Source organism: Nelumbo lutea, chromosome 2 (genome assembly GCF_056320005.1).
Source record: "Nelumbo lutea isolate HS-2025 chromosome 2, American lotus-T2T, whole genome shotgun sequence".
NCBI classification, from domain to species: Eukaryota; Viridiplantae; Streptophyta; class Magnoliopsida; order Proteales; family Nelumbonaceae; genus Nelumbo; species Nelumbo lutea.
The window spans coordinates 106,439,891-106,459,036 of NC_142685.1; the positions used below are offsets into that span (position 1 = coordinate 106,439,891).

At 35.0% G+C, this 19,146-nt stretch overlaps 1 protein-coding gene across 5 annotated transcripts; it reads left to right on the forward strand.

Annotated features, from left to right (window-relative positions):
* The first annotated feature begins 6,967 nt into the window (after window positions 1-6,967).
* Window positions 6,968-18,742, forward strand: LOC148872549 (E3 ubiquitin-protein ligase BIG BROTHER-like). Of its 5 annotated transcripts, none has more exons than XM_088969521.1 (12): window positions 6,968-7,270; window positions 7,439-7,479; window positions 7,654-7,731; window positions 7,859-7,942; window positions 8,188-8,221; window positions 8,383-8,546; window positions 8,957-9,194; window positions 10,510-10,544; window positions 11,635-11,679; window positions 17,089-17,216; window positions 18,201-18,309; window positions 18,437-18,742. In XM_088969521.1, exons 6-12 carry the CDS (start codon window positions 8,406-8,408, stop codon window positions 18,488-18,490), a joined length of 750 nt encoding a protein of 249 aa, XP_088825647.1. In that variant the 5' UTR covers window positions 6,968-7,270; window positions 7,439-7,479; window positions 7,654-7,731; window positions 7,859-7,942; window positions 8,188-8,221; window positions 8,383-8,405; the 3' UTR covers window positions 18,491-18,742. The 5 variants fall into 5 exon arrangements, with proteins under 5 accessions (XP_088825647.1, XP_088825649.1, XP_088825652.1 ...); XM_088969524.1 differs by having other exon boundaries at window positions 7,131-7,270; window positions 7,422-7,479; XM_088969523.1 differs by lacking the exon at window positions 7,439-7,479 and having other exon boundaries at window positions 7,665-7,731.
* Window positions 18,743-19,146: the final 404 nt, after the last annotated feature.

The window sequence follows — 19,146 nt, forward strand, 5'->3', positions numbered from 1 at the left end:
GGAGGACTTGGTTGTATTAAACAATCCATCATAAATTGTGGGTTGTGGGTTCCACCTGCCAATATCCAAAAAATAAGCCTTAAAAATGGGATCAGTAGCTCTTACTTGGGGGAATAAATAGAAATAAACAAACAATTTAAAGTACATATCAAATAAGAAAAGCTATACCAGAACTAGATCACCATTAAACAGGAAAAAACAAGTCATTTTGTCCTCTCAAGTGAAAAATTTTCAGCCTTCAGACTCCAGAATGATATTTGGTTGCAAAAGAAAGATCCTTGGCAACAAGTTGAGTTCTTTGTTCTTGGCTTCTGTGGCAGAGAATGCAGCTGCTGGAGTTCCTCTGGAACTGACCCAACACCCATTAGCATCTGTCATTACAAATCCTGGAGGATCCAATTTCTGCCAAAAAATTTCAACTCTATTTCTACTTATTAGATGACAATGGCCCAGAGTTTGAGCAAGGAATGGAAGGTACTCTCCTCTAATCTGTTGCTTCCTACCACCAAAGTTGTACTAGAACAAGGAACCTTCCTGAGGAATATAACCGGAGTTTTATCTTCCATAGTACTGGAATTGACAGAATGGACTGAGGTCCTAACAATAGAATTCTAGCTGTTGTGCACAGAGGCAGAGAACATCTCAACCCAATAGTTCTGTGACAGAGAGCTGTCTTAGAGTAAAAGGTTCAAACTTCAACAGGTTTAGCTTGAAGTGTACAACCTCACAGCTATGTACTTGAGAGGATGCCACATCAAATGCAACTCCCCTTTGTCATTGTTAGGCTTTCATCTCCTTAAAAGTGCTTGATAATCTTCTAAACAGATGGGCCCCATGTGAATCCCTGCCGAGTGCCGACCAGCTCACCTAACCTGACCCACCTGATCATGGGCCCAAGCTCGCCTCCCTGGTCCATGCACCCTGCCCTTACACTAGTAATTGTTCAACTTTGTCCTTCAAAGCCCATTAAACTAAATCTTTGTTTGGGCCTTTTTGTGGGCCATAAGCTTGCCCAGACAAGGGTCCTAAGTTTAGTGGGACCGTTGGTGAAGACAGAAGAGAGATAAGGTTCTTTACGGTGGGGCGTCAAAACTTTGATGCTCCCAAGGGTCAAGCGTCAAAAGAAGCGTCAGGGTTTGTTTGTCGTGTGAACACTAATGCGAAGACATAAGCCATGGGGCCCATGCCGTTGCTACTACCTCTGTTTGCTTTTCTTAAAGAAAGAGAAAAACTGACACACAATGACATTGACTATAGTGTGATCAAAGGCTAATTCCGTAATTCTAGTCATCTACTGTCGCCACGCGTAGGAACAATCCTGACCATACACATTGTGGGCCACCCACTGGTTTTAGTTATCTGTGGGTTCTAATCTGCATCAAATGATTAGAGGACCTGTCTTTCATTCTGCTCCGGTCTCTCTTCTCTCCACGCACACTCCAAGGCTGGCGCGAGACCGGATCTGCTCCTCACAACTGGCGCCTTATATGTATATCCTATTATGCATCGGGAATAATAGGAGATATTTGTTAAATTGTTATTATTTATAGGAGATATTTTCAATGCACGGTGGATGTGCTTGTAGGGCGTCCATTTATGAATAACAGATCTCTCACGGCTGCCCTATAGTTTCTGCGTCCCTTATCTTTGACCTAGCATCCACGTGTAAACAAATTGTTGTCCGTTGAGAATTGGATCTGCTCTCACAGATTGTTCCTCATACCAACTTCATCGTCACATCCAATCTTATAATTATTGGTAACATCTTCCATGAATAATAAATATAGGTATCGAAGATATGCACAATGTGCGGCTAGAACATGTTATGACTTATGAGGTCAGTCTGAGGCGTATTGTGTGAGAAGCAGATTTGGACTCGTCTGTTGAATTGTTAATGTACACAAGTTTGTTTGAAGGCTTTGAAGTGTAATAATTGAAGAACTTGCCACGTGGGGTGATTTAGGTGTAATTTGTTTGTCCGTGCTAGCTTTGTTTGCTTGGGGTGCAATTTCATTTGCATTAATGCAAAAGTATGAAAGTGCACCTGAATTGAATATAAATTCTAATTTACTTTTGTTTTTACTTTCTAGCTTATTTTGCTTGTTTGCAATGCAAATAAAATCTATACTATAGAAAAGGGGATATTTGCCTTGATTCTGGTGTAGGTTATAAAACTTAAAATTGATTGTATATAATCTTATATTTAGGCTCAGTTTGAGCATAAATGCATATATATAGAGTGCAAAATTTTGTATTTTGAATTATTTTTTATGTATTTGTATTGTATATATTTGCATTTTCACTCTTTCCGAACTGAGCCTTACTTGCACACATATATAACATATGCATTTAAACTAGTAAAATAAAACCTAAGGCTGCATTTGGAAACAATGCAAATAAGTGTGAATGCAAATATGTAGTGTAAAGCGATTCATATATATTACAAAATTGGGTTAGTTTTGCACCGATTAATTTACCTTCTTACCAAACAGACTTTTATCTGTAATGGATAACATGAATTTCAATAAATTATGTCTTTTTTTTTATCAAAAGCCCACTTGAATGCAAATTTACTTCTTTTTTTATTGATGTACTTTTACATCTTATTATCAATGTAAATATGCATTGGTCTGTCATTTATCAATGCATAAATGTAATGTTGCCAAAGACAAACTAAAGCTCAGTTGGAAAAGAGTACAAATACATGCAAAATAATACAAAATACACAAATATGCACTCTACATATTTGTAATTGTATTCCTTCCAAACTGAGCCTAAAATGATGTAAAATATAATCCAAAAATGAATTGAAACTCACACTTTTTTCATTTGTATTCCCGGCCCATGCATTTTTGCTAATGCAAATAGAATTGCACTGCAAATAAAATAGAGCCAGTGATACATATTGGAGTGCAAATAATTTGGATGCAAAGTTCTGTTTAATTTTTATTTCAACCCTTTCCTTATTTTGTATGTTTGCATTACAGGTGAAGTAAAATAGAACTTGAAACAATGTAAAACTCAGAAGAAAAAAGGAAACGAAATTTGCATTCTTATCATTTGCACTCTCATACATTTATATTAGTGTAAATAAATTTTTTATAACTAGTGCTGAAAACAGATATGAAATACTAGTACCAAACAGAAAGTGTTGTTGTTCTAATAAATGTCCTACCTAACAACAAACTTTAAAAAAAAGACATCATTTTCTAAAAAACGTACTTTCAAGTTTCAACGCATAAACCGAGAAAATAGTACTGTATCTATAACATAGATGCCAAACATATACTAAAATTTCATTATAAACAAATAGAGCCTTACCTACATAAACGGAGAGATTTATGGACGGCTTCTGGTAAGAAAGAGAAAGTTGAGACTTAAAAGAAAGAATAGTTGATCTGCTCAAGGATTAAACCTTTTCCTTTTATTGGATAAACACTCTACGCTTAAACCTGTTTATAATTAATGTTAAGCAAAACTATCCAGTCTTAATTAGCTTCTCCTTCCCACGTGAAGGAAGAATCTTTTACATTCTATTTTATTAATTAATTAAGTAATAAAATAAAGCATTGGGATGATTACGAATAGATAAATGGGCCCACATTCCTTGGACATTCTAATTTGTGGGACCAACCATACAAGATTCCTAAGTGGGATGATTGTTGGTATTTGGTAAAAGGAGAGGTCAATTATGGGTCAGGACCATTTCTTTGTAGGATTTAAGGGTTTTTGAGTTTCGTCTTTATTTTTTATTAGCAGGCCTCATGGAATGCACGAATTTTATTAAACAAAATCTAAATTGAAGGATAAACTGATTTCAATGCAAATATTATTTTTGGTTTATTATAGTTAAGTAAACTTGTATTAGTTTTTCTGTTAATATTTATTAATTTTTATTATGATCGTATAAGTTGTTGTTAATTTTTGTTTTTTATTAATGTTTAAATGAATTTTTTTATTAATTTTTGTTAGATAATTTTTTTGATGTTTACTATTTTTTATTAGATTTTATTATAGAAAGCAATTTCAAATTAAATGGCTAATTTAAAACATCTAAGAAATAGGATAATGGCAAGCATATAAATGGGCTCACATTCCTTGGACATTCTAATTTGTGGGCCCAACCATATAAGATTTCTTAGTTGGATGATTGTTTGTATTTGATAAAATGAGAGCCCAATCATGGGCAAGGACTATTTGTTTATAGGATTTGAGGGTTTCTTGGTTTTATCTTTTGTTTTTTATCTTTTATGGGTTCACGGAATGTAAGCCATAGCTTATTCATGAAGGCTTAGAAGGGCAAAGGATGAATCATATAGTGTATGTATGGAAGTAGTAAGAAATGATTATGTACCAATAATTTAACAATAGATATGACATTAAATATAATAGACGACTCATTACGGATATATCCATGATTATAACTATGGATTTAGAACCATGTAATTATAATTGAGACATACAGTGCAAATCAAGGTTTAAAGTATTAATACATATCATACAATATCATATGATATATATCAATTTTTGGACTTTCTCAAGAAATATCGATTTTTTACACTACGTGAAATAGGGGTGAGCATTTGGTTTATTCGGTTAAAAATCAAATCGAATAAATTGAAGTTTTAAAAACCGAACTAAAAAAGATAAAACAGAACTGAAACAGAATTATAGAAAAACCAACATTTTTGGTTTGATTTTCGGTTCTTCCAGTTAAAACTGAATTATAATAATAAATATTATAACATATAACATATAATATATAATATATATTATGAAATCAAATTTTATTTTATTTATATATTAATATATAAATATATTATATATTATATATAATAATAAAAATTCAGTTAATTTAGTTAATCAAATTTCTAATTCTATAAACCAAAACCAAAAACTGAATAACCGAATCGATTTAACCAAAAATTGAACCGAAAAAACCAAAGTCGAAATTTTTGGTTTGATTATTCGGTTTTAACCAAATAATGCTCACCCCTAACATGAAATGCCATGAATTGACAAAATTTAGATTAAATTTCAAAAGATTACAAATGCAAATATATTAAGTGCAAAACCTTATAAATTAATACTCTTTTTAGAGTTATTTGTATTGTACATGTTTGTAAGGCTAAGTTTGGGAAGATTACAAATACAAATAAATACAATACAAATTTTATATATTATTTTTTAAAACTTTATATTTACATTGTACATAATTCGAAGGTTGTATTTGGTTTGAAGGAAAAGATGAAGAAACCTATACAAACTTTTTACAGGGCCCCTGTCTTTCCCTTCCTTTCCCTACATATTCCTTCAAACCAAAACACAGTTTAGCAAATTGGTACCAATTATCCTAAAATGTGATAGGTGGAAACAATGTACCGGATATGGATCTATTCGACGATTTGACCCATTCACATCAGCTCTATACACATGGGGCCCATTATCAGACTGGTGTGGCTTGTCATGATTGGCCACATCATCCAAGGTCTTTGAAGTTTGAACCGGTGGTTCCAAACCTTCTATTTGTACCAGACGAATATTTTTAATATTATAACCCTTGTACCACCATGAATTTCAATTTTCTCTACTTTTAATATTTTTATCTGCATTGAAGGCTAGATATTGTAGATGAATGTTGAGAGTAGGTACTACAATAATGAAACTTTGCCTTGACCTATGTTCTAATATGTTGAGCTAAAAATTAATAAACAAAAGTAATAAAATATTTAGCTTAATAAGCAGAAGTGACCTCCTACCTTTTATGTATTAATGTATTAGCTAAGAGATGCCGAATGTCAACTAGTTAGCCAACTTCTACAAGCCATGATCAGAGAGAGAGATCCAACGGAACCAATTATGTTCGTTTTAGTTCCATGATTTTGTTCTCATTAATAATTGGATCAATTTTCGTTCTTATTTGTTTAGAATTTAATAATTGGATCAGTTTTATATACATATATAACTTTTTATTATATTTTATATCTGAAATGGTAAATTTAGTAAATAATATATAAGATAATATTAATTAAAAATACTTAATTTATTAACATATAAATAATTTATTAATTTACTGTCATTTTTATTAAGTTTATAACATCAAAATCCAAAATCAAAGTTATTTTCTAAATACAAAATATAAGGCAATATAATCGGGTCTATCGGATCAGACCCGATACCAATTGGGTCTCCTGTCCCGACCCAGACCCAACCCGTTCAGAGCCCTAACTACCTTTGAGCCTTGATCGGTTGGTTTAACCGCAAAGTTACACTGGTCTAGTTTAGGAGGGCGGTTCAAACCTGGCTGCTCTGTTTTTTTTTGGTTTGTCCGACTCTGGGATCAGATCAAGATCTAGGGTTTTCCGGTAAAAGATCTAAGGGTTTTAGTGGTCCAATTTCTGCCCAAATTTTAATAAACCAGTCCTTCACTCTCCTATCATTGTAGGGATGCCACCTGGCAACTTCTGACCCGACCTGCCAATCTGATCTCCTTGGTCTCTCCAGCTCAGGTTCGGCATCTCCAGTCTAGTACGTCCTTTCTTTATCAAAGAATATTGTTCTAATGACCAATCCACCCATAATATAAAGACACAAACACCCTTCACACACAGCCTTCCAATCCTAAAATATTCTGAAACCCTAATCCCAAAATTGGGCATTTCTAGATAAACCCAATATGGCCCGGTCCAACCAGAAAACCAGGCCGTCCTTTGTTCTAGGAATTGGGAACATGTGATGTGAACTTTTCTCGCTTGGAATGTCTCAATTAATGGGAGCAACTGGATATGCCTCCACTGAGCCTTCATAAATTCGGAAAGAGAAAGGAGTACTCTTTTACTTCTTTAATCAGATCCGGATCGGACGTGCCAACGAAGTTCTACAGACTGAGTTTTGGTGGTATTTCATCTATACCGGATCACTAACGTCACTAAAATAAAAAAGGGAAAATGAAAGAAAATTAATTTCCAAGAAAATCGTGTCCGCTTCCTGCCTGGGAGGAAAAATGTGAGCTTGAGCTATTTCTCATTCTCGTGTATCGCGAGATGTCGGAGTGTTTCTCGTCTGGTTGGTGTCGACTGTGTCGCGTGTCTCTGAATCTCAGCATAAAAGCGCCACAAGAGAGAGAAAGTAGAGAGAGAGAGAGAGAGAGAGAGAGAGAGAGAGAGATTGGAGATGGAGACCCATTCTCTTTCGTTTTCGTGTGCTAATCTTCAGAGCCGATGAGCTCGTTCGTCCGTTTTCTATGTTCTTTCTAATCATATAGATCAAAGTCAGTTCTCAAATCTTTCATTTTCTTTCCTTCTCTTGCCTAGAATTATATTCTTTCGTTTTTTCTGTTCTGCTTCGTCTGCTTTCCCTGTTTAATCTTCTCTTTCGTCTTATTGTTTTGGTTTCTTGTTTCTCCTTGTTGATCGATTGAGCAATTCAACATTCTTAGCTTTTCAGCAAGGATATCTCTGAGAATTGATGGAGAATGTGGTATAAATGGCCTCTATTGCTGTGCTCTTATTTTTATTTTTATTTTATTTTCACGCAGTGGTTGCAGGGGTGGAAACGTCAGTGCAAACCATTGTTATCAGCTCTTTAGTGGCATCAACTTTATTTTTTGGACGTAAAAACTATTTTTTCTCTAAATTCTTTCTGGTTGTATAGATTTCTTGTAGGGTGATCGCGGGAAATCAGGAGTCAGGACATATTTGATGGAAACGAGCAGAGTTGTTGTTAGATGAGGTGTGGTATCTACTTTTCCTACAACAAGATTTTAGTTTTGTATTTTAAAGAATATATCACGGAAATGTCTTAATGACTGCGTCAGTTTGCCCAGGATTCTAAAATTTCCTTTATGTTTTGCTTAAAGATTTCAGAAAACGGAAGAGAGCGATCAATGCTGGCTCATACCTCGTGAGATCAGTGTTTTCTGCCCTAGTATTCCGACATTCAGGTAATCTTTTGCTACCAACTTCTCTGCGTCAGGATCGGATCGACTGAAATCCGTACTTCATGTAAATGTGCTACAGCCGATTGTTTCTTGGATTATTCAGTCCATAATTTCAAGCGCTTAAATGCTCTTGGAAAATCTACGTGTACTTGGCAAGGATCAGGGAATTCTTTAGAGCTATTACGAAATGAGGTTTAGCTGCTTAGTTCTGATTGCTCTGTTTTTGTTTTGCTGTTTTTTCTGTACAGGGAATAGCCGAATAGGAGAAAGCAAGAAGTGAAGGTAATGACGAACAATTGATCTTCTTTAACTGTCTTGGATGAATTTTCTCTCCTAATATCAGAAATAGCAATTCGGCTTTCTCAATGCTTTCCTTCTCTTCCCTTCGGGACTCAGGTTTTTTAATGATCTTAATTCTGAAGGTTAGACTTACTTTACTGTAGACATCTAAAACGAGTGGTTCAACATGGACGGGAACCGACAGATGGAGGTTCATTACATCGACACTGGATTTCCGTACACTATTACCCAGAGTTTTATGGATTTGTTCGAAGGTCTTACATACTCTCAGGCGGATTTTCCTCTTGCAGCAACTATACATGATCAGGTACTAGTCTTTTCGATGTACCTTCAATTCCTTGGTCCTTAATAAGTTGGTCAAATAGCCCTTCTTAGATTCTTTATGCTTAGTCACGATCAAATTCAAATCTGGTAGTTGATGTTGCTCATGGGTTGTGGTTGTTTCATATTGTGTATAAGGGGTTTTTTCTTGGTCTATTGGAGATAAAGAAAAAACAGAAAAGATGTTGGAAAATTGTAGGAAAGTCCATATTATAAAAAAATGTGGAGTCCTTAGTTCATCCTTTTAAAATATTTATAGAAAAGGGGAATTCAATTGTTTGTTTCTATCAAGTTGCTTATATCATTTGATTGACTTTGAATGTCAACTTTAAACACTGTCCTCGAGTGAATCTTCTTCACAACAAAATTTTCTTTTGTTTTGTTCTAAATATGCAGGAGAGTGCATACTGGTCAACGCATGCAAATTCATACAAGTTTGGAACATCAGGTCCAGGGAGTACTTCATATTATAGTGATAGTTATACCTATGAGTTAAATGATCATGTACAGAGAATAGAAGCAAGTGGGCAGGCCTGGGATAATGCTGCAACCATGAACTATGAAGATTTGACACCCACGAATATGCATGGGAGAGAAAATTCTGGGGCAACTATACATGTTACACCTGAAGACTGTATGTGAACTCTGAATTGTGGTCATGATTTGTTTTCCTACTTATGTTATGGGTGGAACTTTTGAGCATATTCATGATGTATTGACTTAAAAGCTTTTAACAATTTGATAAGAAATGAATTGTTAACAAGTTACATCTTAGATAATCTCTGTAGGTAATTAAGTTACTGAGAATTCTTCCTTTTTGGTGTGCTGAACTCCTATCATCATAAAGCTTCTATCTCAAAGGTGCTGTTACTCCAAATAGAGAGAAAATGGTAAAAATATTCTGGACAGTCTGTTCTTAGTGGTTGTAGATCAGTGGACGGTTGTAGAAGGTGTTTATGCAATGTGATGATATCCAACTGTTTATTGACCTAGATACTTGAGCAGCAACAATATGACCCTCTGACGAGTATCTCATGATGCATATAGTGCATCAACATTTTAGATGCTATGACTGTTTTAATTGTTTATATTTCATAAGTGATCATATTGAATTTTAATTGTCATACCTTCAGTATGGAATCTAGCTTTTCATCATGGTGAACATATGTTGGTCAGTGGGTCTGCACTCTCCTTGTTGGTTTGAGTGTGCTTGTTCTTAGGCTTCATTTTTCCTGTTTACATTGGCATTACTTGATCCATTTAGTAATTTTCATTTTTTCAGATATAGGTGTAATCATAACCCATGATCCTACAATTTTGAGGAAGAATTTTTAGCAGTACTCAGTTTCACCATGTTTTTCTTTTGGATATCATGCTGAACTGTCTCCAGCCGTTTGAGAAACCAATTATTTCATCTAGTTCAATAATAATCCGTCCAGTCCAAGATGCATAGCTAATAGTAGTACACATCAGAGTTAATGGAACCAAAACACCTGATGACCTGTGAATCCTTGGGTTGTCTCAACATGTGCATTTGGTTCATGTGTATTATTTTTTTTGGTGTCCATATATGATTTGAATCTCAAATACTTGAGTGCTAAGATTGTGTAGCATATGATGCTACAGTGTATAATCCTATAATACAATTGGTTATGCACCAACTAGTAAATGGCCCCTGCCCATCATTGTCCTGGATGCCTAATAACTTTTCCCCCTTTAGTATAAAGGAGATTGAAGACCCTTCCATCACTTTAGTGGAGTCAAACCTGTTTAAACTGCAGGTCTTAGGACAGGTGGCTACAATTAAATGTTGAGAACTGTTATATCTTTATTATATTTACTTTCCATTCTTTTGCCATTGTTGTTGCATAGTTGTCTCGTCCTATTGTTCTTTCTGGAGAATTACCATTTTAGTACATATTCCCACTTCAATATATGTCCTTTTGCAGGCATTAGAAATCAACATGATCCTAGTAGTTCTCAGGTATGAAATTTGCTTCTTAGAATTTCTTACCATTGAACAAATTTTACTTGAATGGTGTACATACATGCATACATACATGTGTAGGTTGGATATGGACATTTTTTTTCACAAAGTGGATGTTCTCAAGCTTGAACCTGTTGCATTCTCATGCCTGTCAGTCCAACTTTGATTTGGTATTGTCTAGAAGTGTTTGATTGTTGATATACTTTTTCAAGATATTCATACATCTCATATGCAGTCCGGTATCCCCTCATAGGAATTGCAATATCAGTCTCAACTGATCATAGTATCCATGATGCAATTTTTGCATTATCAATTTTCCTTTGATTGAGAGCCTTAATGTCTGAATCATCAGGTTTAGCTATAGACCCATCCAGATATCCCTGAAGTCACTTTGCCTCAACATAGAATTGAAAATTAAATTTCCACAAGGCATAGTTCGTACCGTTGAACTTGATAGGGAGAACATCCATTCTGTCTAATGTCATTAAAAACAAAGAACAGCAGTGCACACTTCAAATCAGGTGATAAAGAGAGGTACCTTTCAGTCAATATCCAGAAAAGGAAACTGTAAGTCTGCTGAACCAGAAGTGGATCAAAACCATTCTAAATCACAACCGATCCAAGCCAAATCAAGGGGAAACACTAGATGTCCTCTAGGCAATACCAAACCTAAAGATTCAAGCCGATCTGATGTTTCTACAGAGAGATCCAAGGAAAAAAAATTCTGATGGTGCAATAGTTGAGAGAACTGATCTGTATAGATCTGATCGAAGCATCCCTAGAGAAGGGGGTTCAAAGGCACTTGAAGAGTTCCCAATACTGTATTTATATTAAAGAAACATAAGAGGAAAAATCTACCCTCATGCATATTGCATATACTGTACTAGGCATTGCATCAAATGGTTTTCTTATTTCTGAAATGTAATTTTAATTTGGATACTTTGTTTTAATGGTAATATTAAAATTTTATACATTTGGACTTTCATGTTTCAATTTGTCCCCCTCCCCCTAATTCACAACTTGTATATAAATGTCATTTTGGAGGTAAAAATTGAACCATTTGCCTTTGCTGTTTGAATTTTTGCAGACGTTTTGGCAAGATAATATTGACCCAGACAACATGACTTATGAGGTTTGCTACATACACTTTTCATACAATGCTATGAATGAGAATTCCTTGACAAATAACTTGTACTTGAAATAACCTTTGGATATGATGAATATGGCAATGGATTTTATTTCCTATTATGGATTGTACCATCACATCTAGAAGATTCTTATATTCAACTCTTTCTCTGTTCTCCTCGTGTGGTACAATTGAATTTGATCATTGCCATGAATAGCACTTGTACTTTTCTGAGCTTTATATTAGCTTCTTGGAAGAGTGTAGGGAATAATTATGTTCCTTGAATATGGATTGAGCTACCTATATCTCTTTGCATCACCTTCACTTGGAGAAAAGTAGAAAATACAACTTTAGTTTTCAAATGCCAAGACAATCTTTCATTTGAAATTCTGAGGGAAGGACCAGGTGGCCTCTTTTTCCTGGGTTTGCCCCCTTTAGAATACAGGAATGTTCTATGTGCCAATTTAGCTTTGTTGTTAATAATTGCTATTGGTTATTATCTTTGACTTCTTTTGTTCACTGCTTGTTTAACAATAGGACAGGACACTGGTGAATCCATAGTTTGTGAATATTTGTCCATGCTTATGCACTCCTGGTAGACTTGTTAGGATGCAACATCCAGTTTCTATCAGTTCCCTGCAAGGACTAAAATATTAATATACCCGATACCCAAAGTTTGGTATCGGTGCATATTGATATCACCTATGCTCCACTTTTTTCTCAACATTTTTCTTTTTTTGATTTTATAGGGCATTAAAGGAATGTGAGAAGGTACCTTGAAGTTTTAAAACATTTAAAATATCTTGTATAGCTGTATCCATCCCTACTTGGGCGCACTGGTATGGATACGATATGCCTGATATTTTAATCCCTGGTTTCCTGATCACCTTTTTTAAATCCGATTGCCTTTAATGTTTTATATGGATCCATACTATAGTTGGGTTCTCACTTTTGGCCTTATTTTCCTTCGAATCCAAACATATTATAGACTCATCCATCAGCATATCATAATCTTCCTTTTATAATGGGTGGTTGTAGAACTTGTGATGGGAAAAGCTGATTTAGGGGCTTACAGTCAATGCCTTATTTTTCCCAGAAATCCAAAATTGAGCATGTCAGCAATCAAAATTTGATCTGTGGTCATATACCTTGTTGATCGGTATCTGTGGTCATATACATTCATTATCATGGGGATTCATGGATGAATTTATAGTGGTCAGATTTTCAAGCACAATATCTGCAACTGAATTGAATTACTTATAAAAAAAAGGAAATCTGCAATCAAATTAAGTTCACAATTGAAGATATATGGTAGGAACAGATTCAAGGTCTACCTTGTCATCTGATGGTACATGCATCCTCCTATCCATCTTGAGGCCCAAATGTAGGTATTATTTATTTGGAGCATAATTAGAGGCCCATGAAATCTTATAAGGCTGCATATGTGTGTCTCAAATTATTTGGATGTGGGGGAATAATAGTCTGATTGTTGTTGTTGTTGTTTTCTTTTTCTTTTTTTTTTTTTGTTTTTTTGCATTTCTAAAGATGTTTCTTTTTTCTTGATTTTTTTGCTACCATGTGTTTTTAAGCATCTAATATATGTTAATCCAGAAAAGGTTTTACTGGACCTGAATAAGAAAAGGCATGGATTTTCTTTTGATGGTAAATATACATATTGGGTTTTAGTTGTTTATATTGAATGGGCATATTTGGCAGAATATTTGGCATGCCTTGTCCTACAGTGGTGTATGGCTCATATGCAAATTCGATACAAAGGTTCAAATTATTTGAAACACCCTGCTATGCACAAACGTGCATTATCAGGGGTTTCGATCACACTTAGTTTTATTTCCAAAATCGCACAGGGGGTAAGTCTTAGGCTAACCTACCCCTTGAAAATATCAAAAACCCCAAACACCTATTATTTAGTGTATCGGGGCAGGGCCAATATGATATGATATGCCCTGTATGTGACGGAATTTTGGACCTTGCTTGATTCTGTACCTACTACAAGATACATGTATTGTGAAAGGATTTACCACCTGTATTCTGTACTTGGTCCAAGCAGCACCTGCAGGATTTTGGTCATTGCACATGCCAGATCTTTGATTTGTGTGCAATGACCAAAATGCCCTGCAGATGCAGCCTGGTCCAAACTTGGGGCTTCAATAGCACAGAAAATTTGTATTTTACTAACTTATTGTTAACAGATGAAAAAGACCAACTGTTAAAGCAACAAAGGACTGTTATTTCAACTCTGGTATGCAACAGCCATGGTATGACATGTGATGGTTACTAGCTAGATGAATGTGATATTTTGTGTAATTGATAAAAAAGGCTAGGATGTCACGAGATTTTCCACATGATGGTTGGACTTTGAATTTATTCCTAGAGTGTTATTAATGTTTATTCTGTTACATATCTAGCCTATTTATTTATCTTGACTGGTACATTGATAGACCTAATTTTCCCAGGTAAGTGTCAAGGGAACCATCTTTTGTAGAGTGTCCCATCTCAAGAAAAACTAATTATCTATAATGGATAGAAAATGCTTCTAACTTTTCATTTTCCTCCTGCTCATCTCTTAGGATAAAACAGCACTTTTCTCAATTTTAGGCTTGTGAAAATTATACATCAGGAGAACTTTTCATCTACATATTCTTAATATTCTATTATGGAGTAGCAGTTATGAACTCTTTTGGATCATTAATTTAGTAAGGCCCCACTTATTTGAATGCCTATTTTTTTGCCCCTTGCAAATCCCAGATAGCTGGGGCAAACATTGGACATGGCCTTTTTTATATGACACTTTCAATTTACTACATTGACACAAATTAGAAGGGGTGGAAAGCAAATTTTTAACTGTAAAGGGGGCATAAATAATATCTAAGTATTTTAGTTAGGAAAATTTTATATCTAGTTATGGAGAAGCAAGCTTGTTGGCAGAAAGAATTATGTTGGAAGAAAATGGTTTAATCATGACTTTAAGTTATATTGGAAGAGAATTTGTAGTCGGGCATAGTTTGGTAATTAGCTGTGGTCTAAGAAAGAAAGGCAAAGCATATTTGAAGATTTTTACTCATGTGGTCATGTGGGGGATCTAGGAGGGACGAAATAATCTGGTGTCTGAGAATAGAGCCAGACTGCAGGTAGGTTGGAAGCACATACAATATATGTAATGTTTGGGTCTTAACATCTGATGTTTTTGAAGGGGTATTAACATGGGAAACCTGAGTAGAAATCTAAGGCCGATCCTGCATTCTTCTCTCAAGCTCATTTGCCACGCAGAAGGTTATCTGACCAGCCAACGGACAAGGAGTTCACTATCAATTTGATGGAACTTCTTTTGGAATCCTGGGAAAGGATGGTATAGGGTGAATTTTGTATGAGAAGATTGGGGCAGTTGTGTAGGTTTTTAGCAGGACAATTGGTGTGTCTGGCTCTATGAGGGCAGAAGTCTTGGATACTAACAGGTCTGATTTGCTACTTCGCCTATTGTGCCTTTACCTAGGTGACTTCATGAACACTAAAATGGATTGATGACCGGGGGAGTGGGCCGTGGAGGTTTGACTAATTATCTGGATGAAGTGAGAGATTTGGCAATGTTCTTGCATGCTTCTGTTTGTTGGATCCCCAGAGAATTAAGCATTTTTGCAGACAGGTCAGCCAAATCAGGGGTGTATAATGTGGACTTGCATGGTGATTCTTCCCTTCCTAGCTAGTGGTTGTGTGTTTTTCATGGTATGTACATCCCCTCATGTACATGTATTTTTGTCCCTATTTAATATTATCATAGTTACCTTTTCTTTGAGAAAAAAAGTTTGGTAATTAGCCACCAGATATAGTGAGTTAGTTTCTTGGAAACAGCCTCTGTATGTGCAGTGGTAAGGTTGCGTACATCTGTCCCTCCCCAGACCCTGCATTGGCAGGAGCCTTGTCTCTGGGCTGCCCTTTTTATATAGTGAGTTAGTTTGATGATTTAGAAGCCGTGTTTTAGTTTCTGACACTATGATTAACCTTGTTTACATTGACATAACAATTTATCAAATAAAGAAAAAGAAAACATTGGCATAACAATGGCTTCAAATAGAGGTGTCAATTGGACTTGATTTGGTCCAACCCAATCAATCCATTCCAATACGAGTGCACTTACAAATGGACTGGACCCAATCCAGTCCAAATCCAATACAAACCAAATCCAATCCAATCCATTAAAATGTAAATGGATTGGATCCGATCCAACTCAAACTGAATGAAATATCAAAAATTATATAAAATCACTTTTGGCATTGAAAAAACACTTTTGTAAAATTACTTTGATAAAAGTATTTTCATAAAAGTGCTTTTGTAAAAGCACTTTTAAAAAAGTACTTCCATAGACTTTTATAAAAGTACTTTTGTAGAAGTGCTTTTGTAAAAGTGCTTTTATAAAAGTACTTCCATAAAAGTGCTTTGTAAAAATTCTTTCGAAAATTACTTTTATAAAAGCATTTTTGTAGAAGTGTTTTTAAAAGTGCTTTCATAAAAGCACTTGTAAAAGTGCTTTTGTAAAAGTTCTTTCATAAAAGTGCTTTTGTAAATGTGCTTTCATAAAAGTTCTTTTGTAAAAGTGCTTCTGTAAAAGTGCTTTCGTAAAAGTGCTTTTATAAAAGTATTTCTATAAAGGTGCTTTTGTAGTACTTTTACAAAAGTACCGTAATTTTTTTTTTGTAAAAGTGATTTCATAAAGTGCTTTCGTGTAAAAGTACTTTTATAAAAGTGCTTTCATAGAAGTACTTTTGTAAAAGTGCTATTGTAAAAGTACTTTTGTAAAAGTGCTTTCGTAAAAGTACTTTTGTAAAAATTCTTTCGTAAAAGTATTTTTATAAAAGTACTTTCATGAAAATACTTTTCATAAAATTAATTTTATAAAAGTGCTTTTGTAAAAGTGCTTTCATAAAAGTACTTTTGTAAAAATGCTTTCGTAAATGTGATTTTAGGTTTTGCCTCATGATCGGATTATTGAAAATTTGGTTTAGGCCCAATTCAAACTAATAGGAATATGGATCAATTTATTTTGGATTGGCCCAATCCAATAATCATAATGGACCATCCAAATCCAATTTGATAAGGTTTGGATCGGATTGGATCCAAACGAAAACCGGTCGATTGACACCCCTAGCTTCAAACGGAATTCTGTGCAGTTGAGTATGAGTCTCTGAAAATGCTAAGAATAAATAGTGACTGCTTTCCTTGGGAATCTGTTTTGTTTTGAATTATCTTCCTATTGAGATGTAAGCATAAAATGCTTTTAAATTCTTATTGAGTTAAATGCTGGTGATCTGGCTTACTTTTTCAGAGTTCTCTTAGTTTTTTTTTTTTTTCTCACTCAGAATTCCTATATTTAATTGGTTATTAACACAATTTTCATCATAGGAACTACTTGATCTGGGTGAGGCAGTTGGAACCCATAGTCGAGGTCTCTCCCAAGAGCACATTTCTCAGCTTCCAATATCAAAATTCAAGTGTGGGTTCTTCTCAAGGAAAAAATCTCGAGGGGAACGGTAAAAGTTCAAGCTTTTTAACTGTTCTTTAAAATTGCATTAGCATCTTTTCTTCCTATCTGCTGACTGGAAATTTAAACATTTTATTATGTTTTACAATGTTGATCTAACTTCTCTCATGGAAATCTTCATGTTATTTGTCTCAATCATCTACTTGAAAGAAAAATGCACTTGTTGGCAGACCAAGTGTCCATGTGAACTAGCAGCAATTAATGCTGGATGACAAGACTTTACCTTGATGTTGTGAGACTTGGACCAGATGGTTTAACCATTGACCTGATAACCTAGTCACCTTTCTGGGTCCTTGTTAAATGATGATTTTCATTGGTTTGAACAGGCTAATTGCTCAGTTAACTGGTAAAACTGAGTCTGTGACCCAGTGAGCATTTTGATTTGTATTGCCTTGTAAGGTATCCAAGAGCCCAAGGGCCACCAGACCTTGGGATAACCAGAAAATTACCATCTTGAAGGGTATGATAAATTAATCCATGGATAAGGCCAGGAGCTCAGCACAAGAAATTCCTTCCCCATGGGGGACCTGAATAACTCTTAAAATTTCTACCATTCTCATCATAAAAATGTTAACAACCTAGCCTACTTCAAAAATAAAGAGATAATGGGTCCATGTGTTTTCATATTTTTGTCAAAAGCAAGAATCACAGTTATTGTGTGGACGTCCTCAAGTAAAGTTCATAATTGCAAGGCATTCTTGAACAGAATACAGAATGAAATAGAAAATGCAAGTATACAGTTTGTTGTCTGTACTCCAAGACAAATCTCATAACTGGTCCTTTTTTAACAGTGTAAGTTTCTCTTTTTTTATAGGTCTGGCTGCAACTGTTAGAAATTTGTTTTTAGGAAACTAGGAACTTGTTGAAATATTATTGTGACCTAAAAATTTTGCAAAGGAATTTCTTTTCTGCTTCACCTTCTTCTGTGCTCAATAGGTAATGAATATGAATTTCCACTGTTGGTGGCAAACAGATGTGTGATTTGTCAGATGGAATACAAAAGAGGAGACCGGCAGATCACTCTGCCTTGCAAACATGTCTACCATGCTGGCTGCGGCGCTAGATGGCTCAGCATCAATAAGGTCAGTTGTTGAGGGGGAAAAAGAACCTTAATCTAAACTAAGTTAAGAAATTTTCCTACACATGCCCTTCTCTTCTTCTTCTTAGAAGAAAATATATCTTTCTAATTTTGTTTTTCTTCATTATCAGGCATGCCCAATTTGCTATAGAGAGGTATGTGGCAACAAGGAATCAAGGCATTGAAACACTTTTTCCAGGAAAAAGGAATAATGTCCTGTGGTCTGCTTTGGCTGCTTCTACATGCTTTACTTCTGCAAGCTCGGATTTCTACTTAATGGAGTTACATGCAGATTGCAGTATTCTCATTTTCTTTTTTCCTTTCATACGTTGTCCTCTTGTGGGACTAGCTCCACAATAAACTGAAAGTGATCGAACAATTTAGACCTGATCTCTCCACTTGAAGAATACAACATAACGAATTTCCTGTTGAATATAGATTCATTTGTTGTATGGCTTTTTCAAACAACAATTGGTTTTCTCAATTCAGTTGCGGATTGAAAATAGATTCTGAATTGCAGGTTTACGTATGCAACAAACAGTTTTGCTCTGGTAAACTTTTGGCAAGGAGAAAGAGAAGCCAGCTCCCCATTCCATTTTAAATGTAACAGTTTGGCAAGGAGAACAAATTACTAATCAATACTACTAATGCAGTATTTGGCATTCATTATTTTATATGTCCTTTTTTCAGTTAAAAACTCAATGTTCATAGGGGCATTTTAACATCCAAAAGGAGTTAAGTCTTTAAAATAAGGAATGCCAAATGCAGCCGAACTCCCTTCTAGTGACTGTAATCTTTACACCCCTTCAAGTTCAACTCCATGGCTATAAGCCTTGTTAAA

What these genes read in the sequence shown, in the direction of transcription:
- LOC148872549 (XM_088969521.1), top strand. Translation starts at nt 8,406, where the DNA reads ATGGACGGGAACCGACAGATGGAGGTTCATTACATCGACACTGGATTT. An exon ending in CAGCAACTATACATGATCAG is followed by an intron (nt 8,547 to 8,956) that starts GTACTAGTCTTT and finishes CTAAATATGCAG; the next exon opens with GAGAGTGCATACTGGTCAAC. An exon ending in ATGATCCTAGTAGTTCTCAG is followed by an intron (nt 10,545 to 11,634) that starts GTATGAAATTTG and finishes GAATTTTTGCAG; the next exon opens with ACGTTTTGGCAAGATAATAT.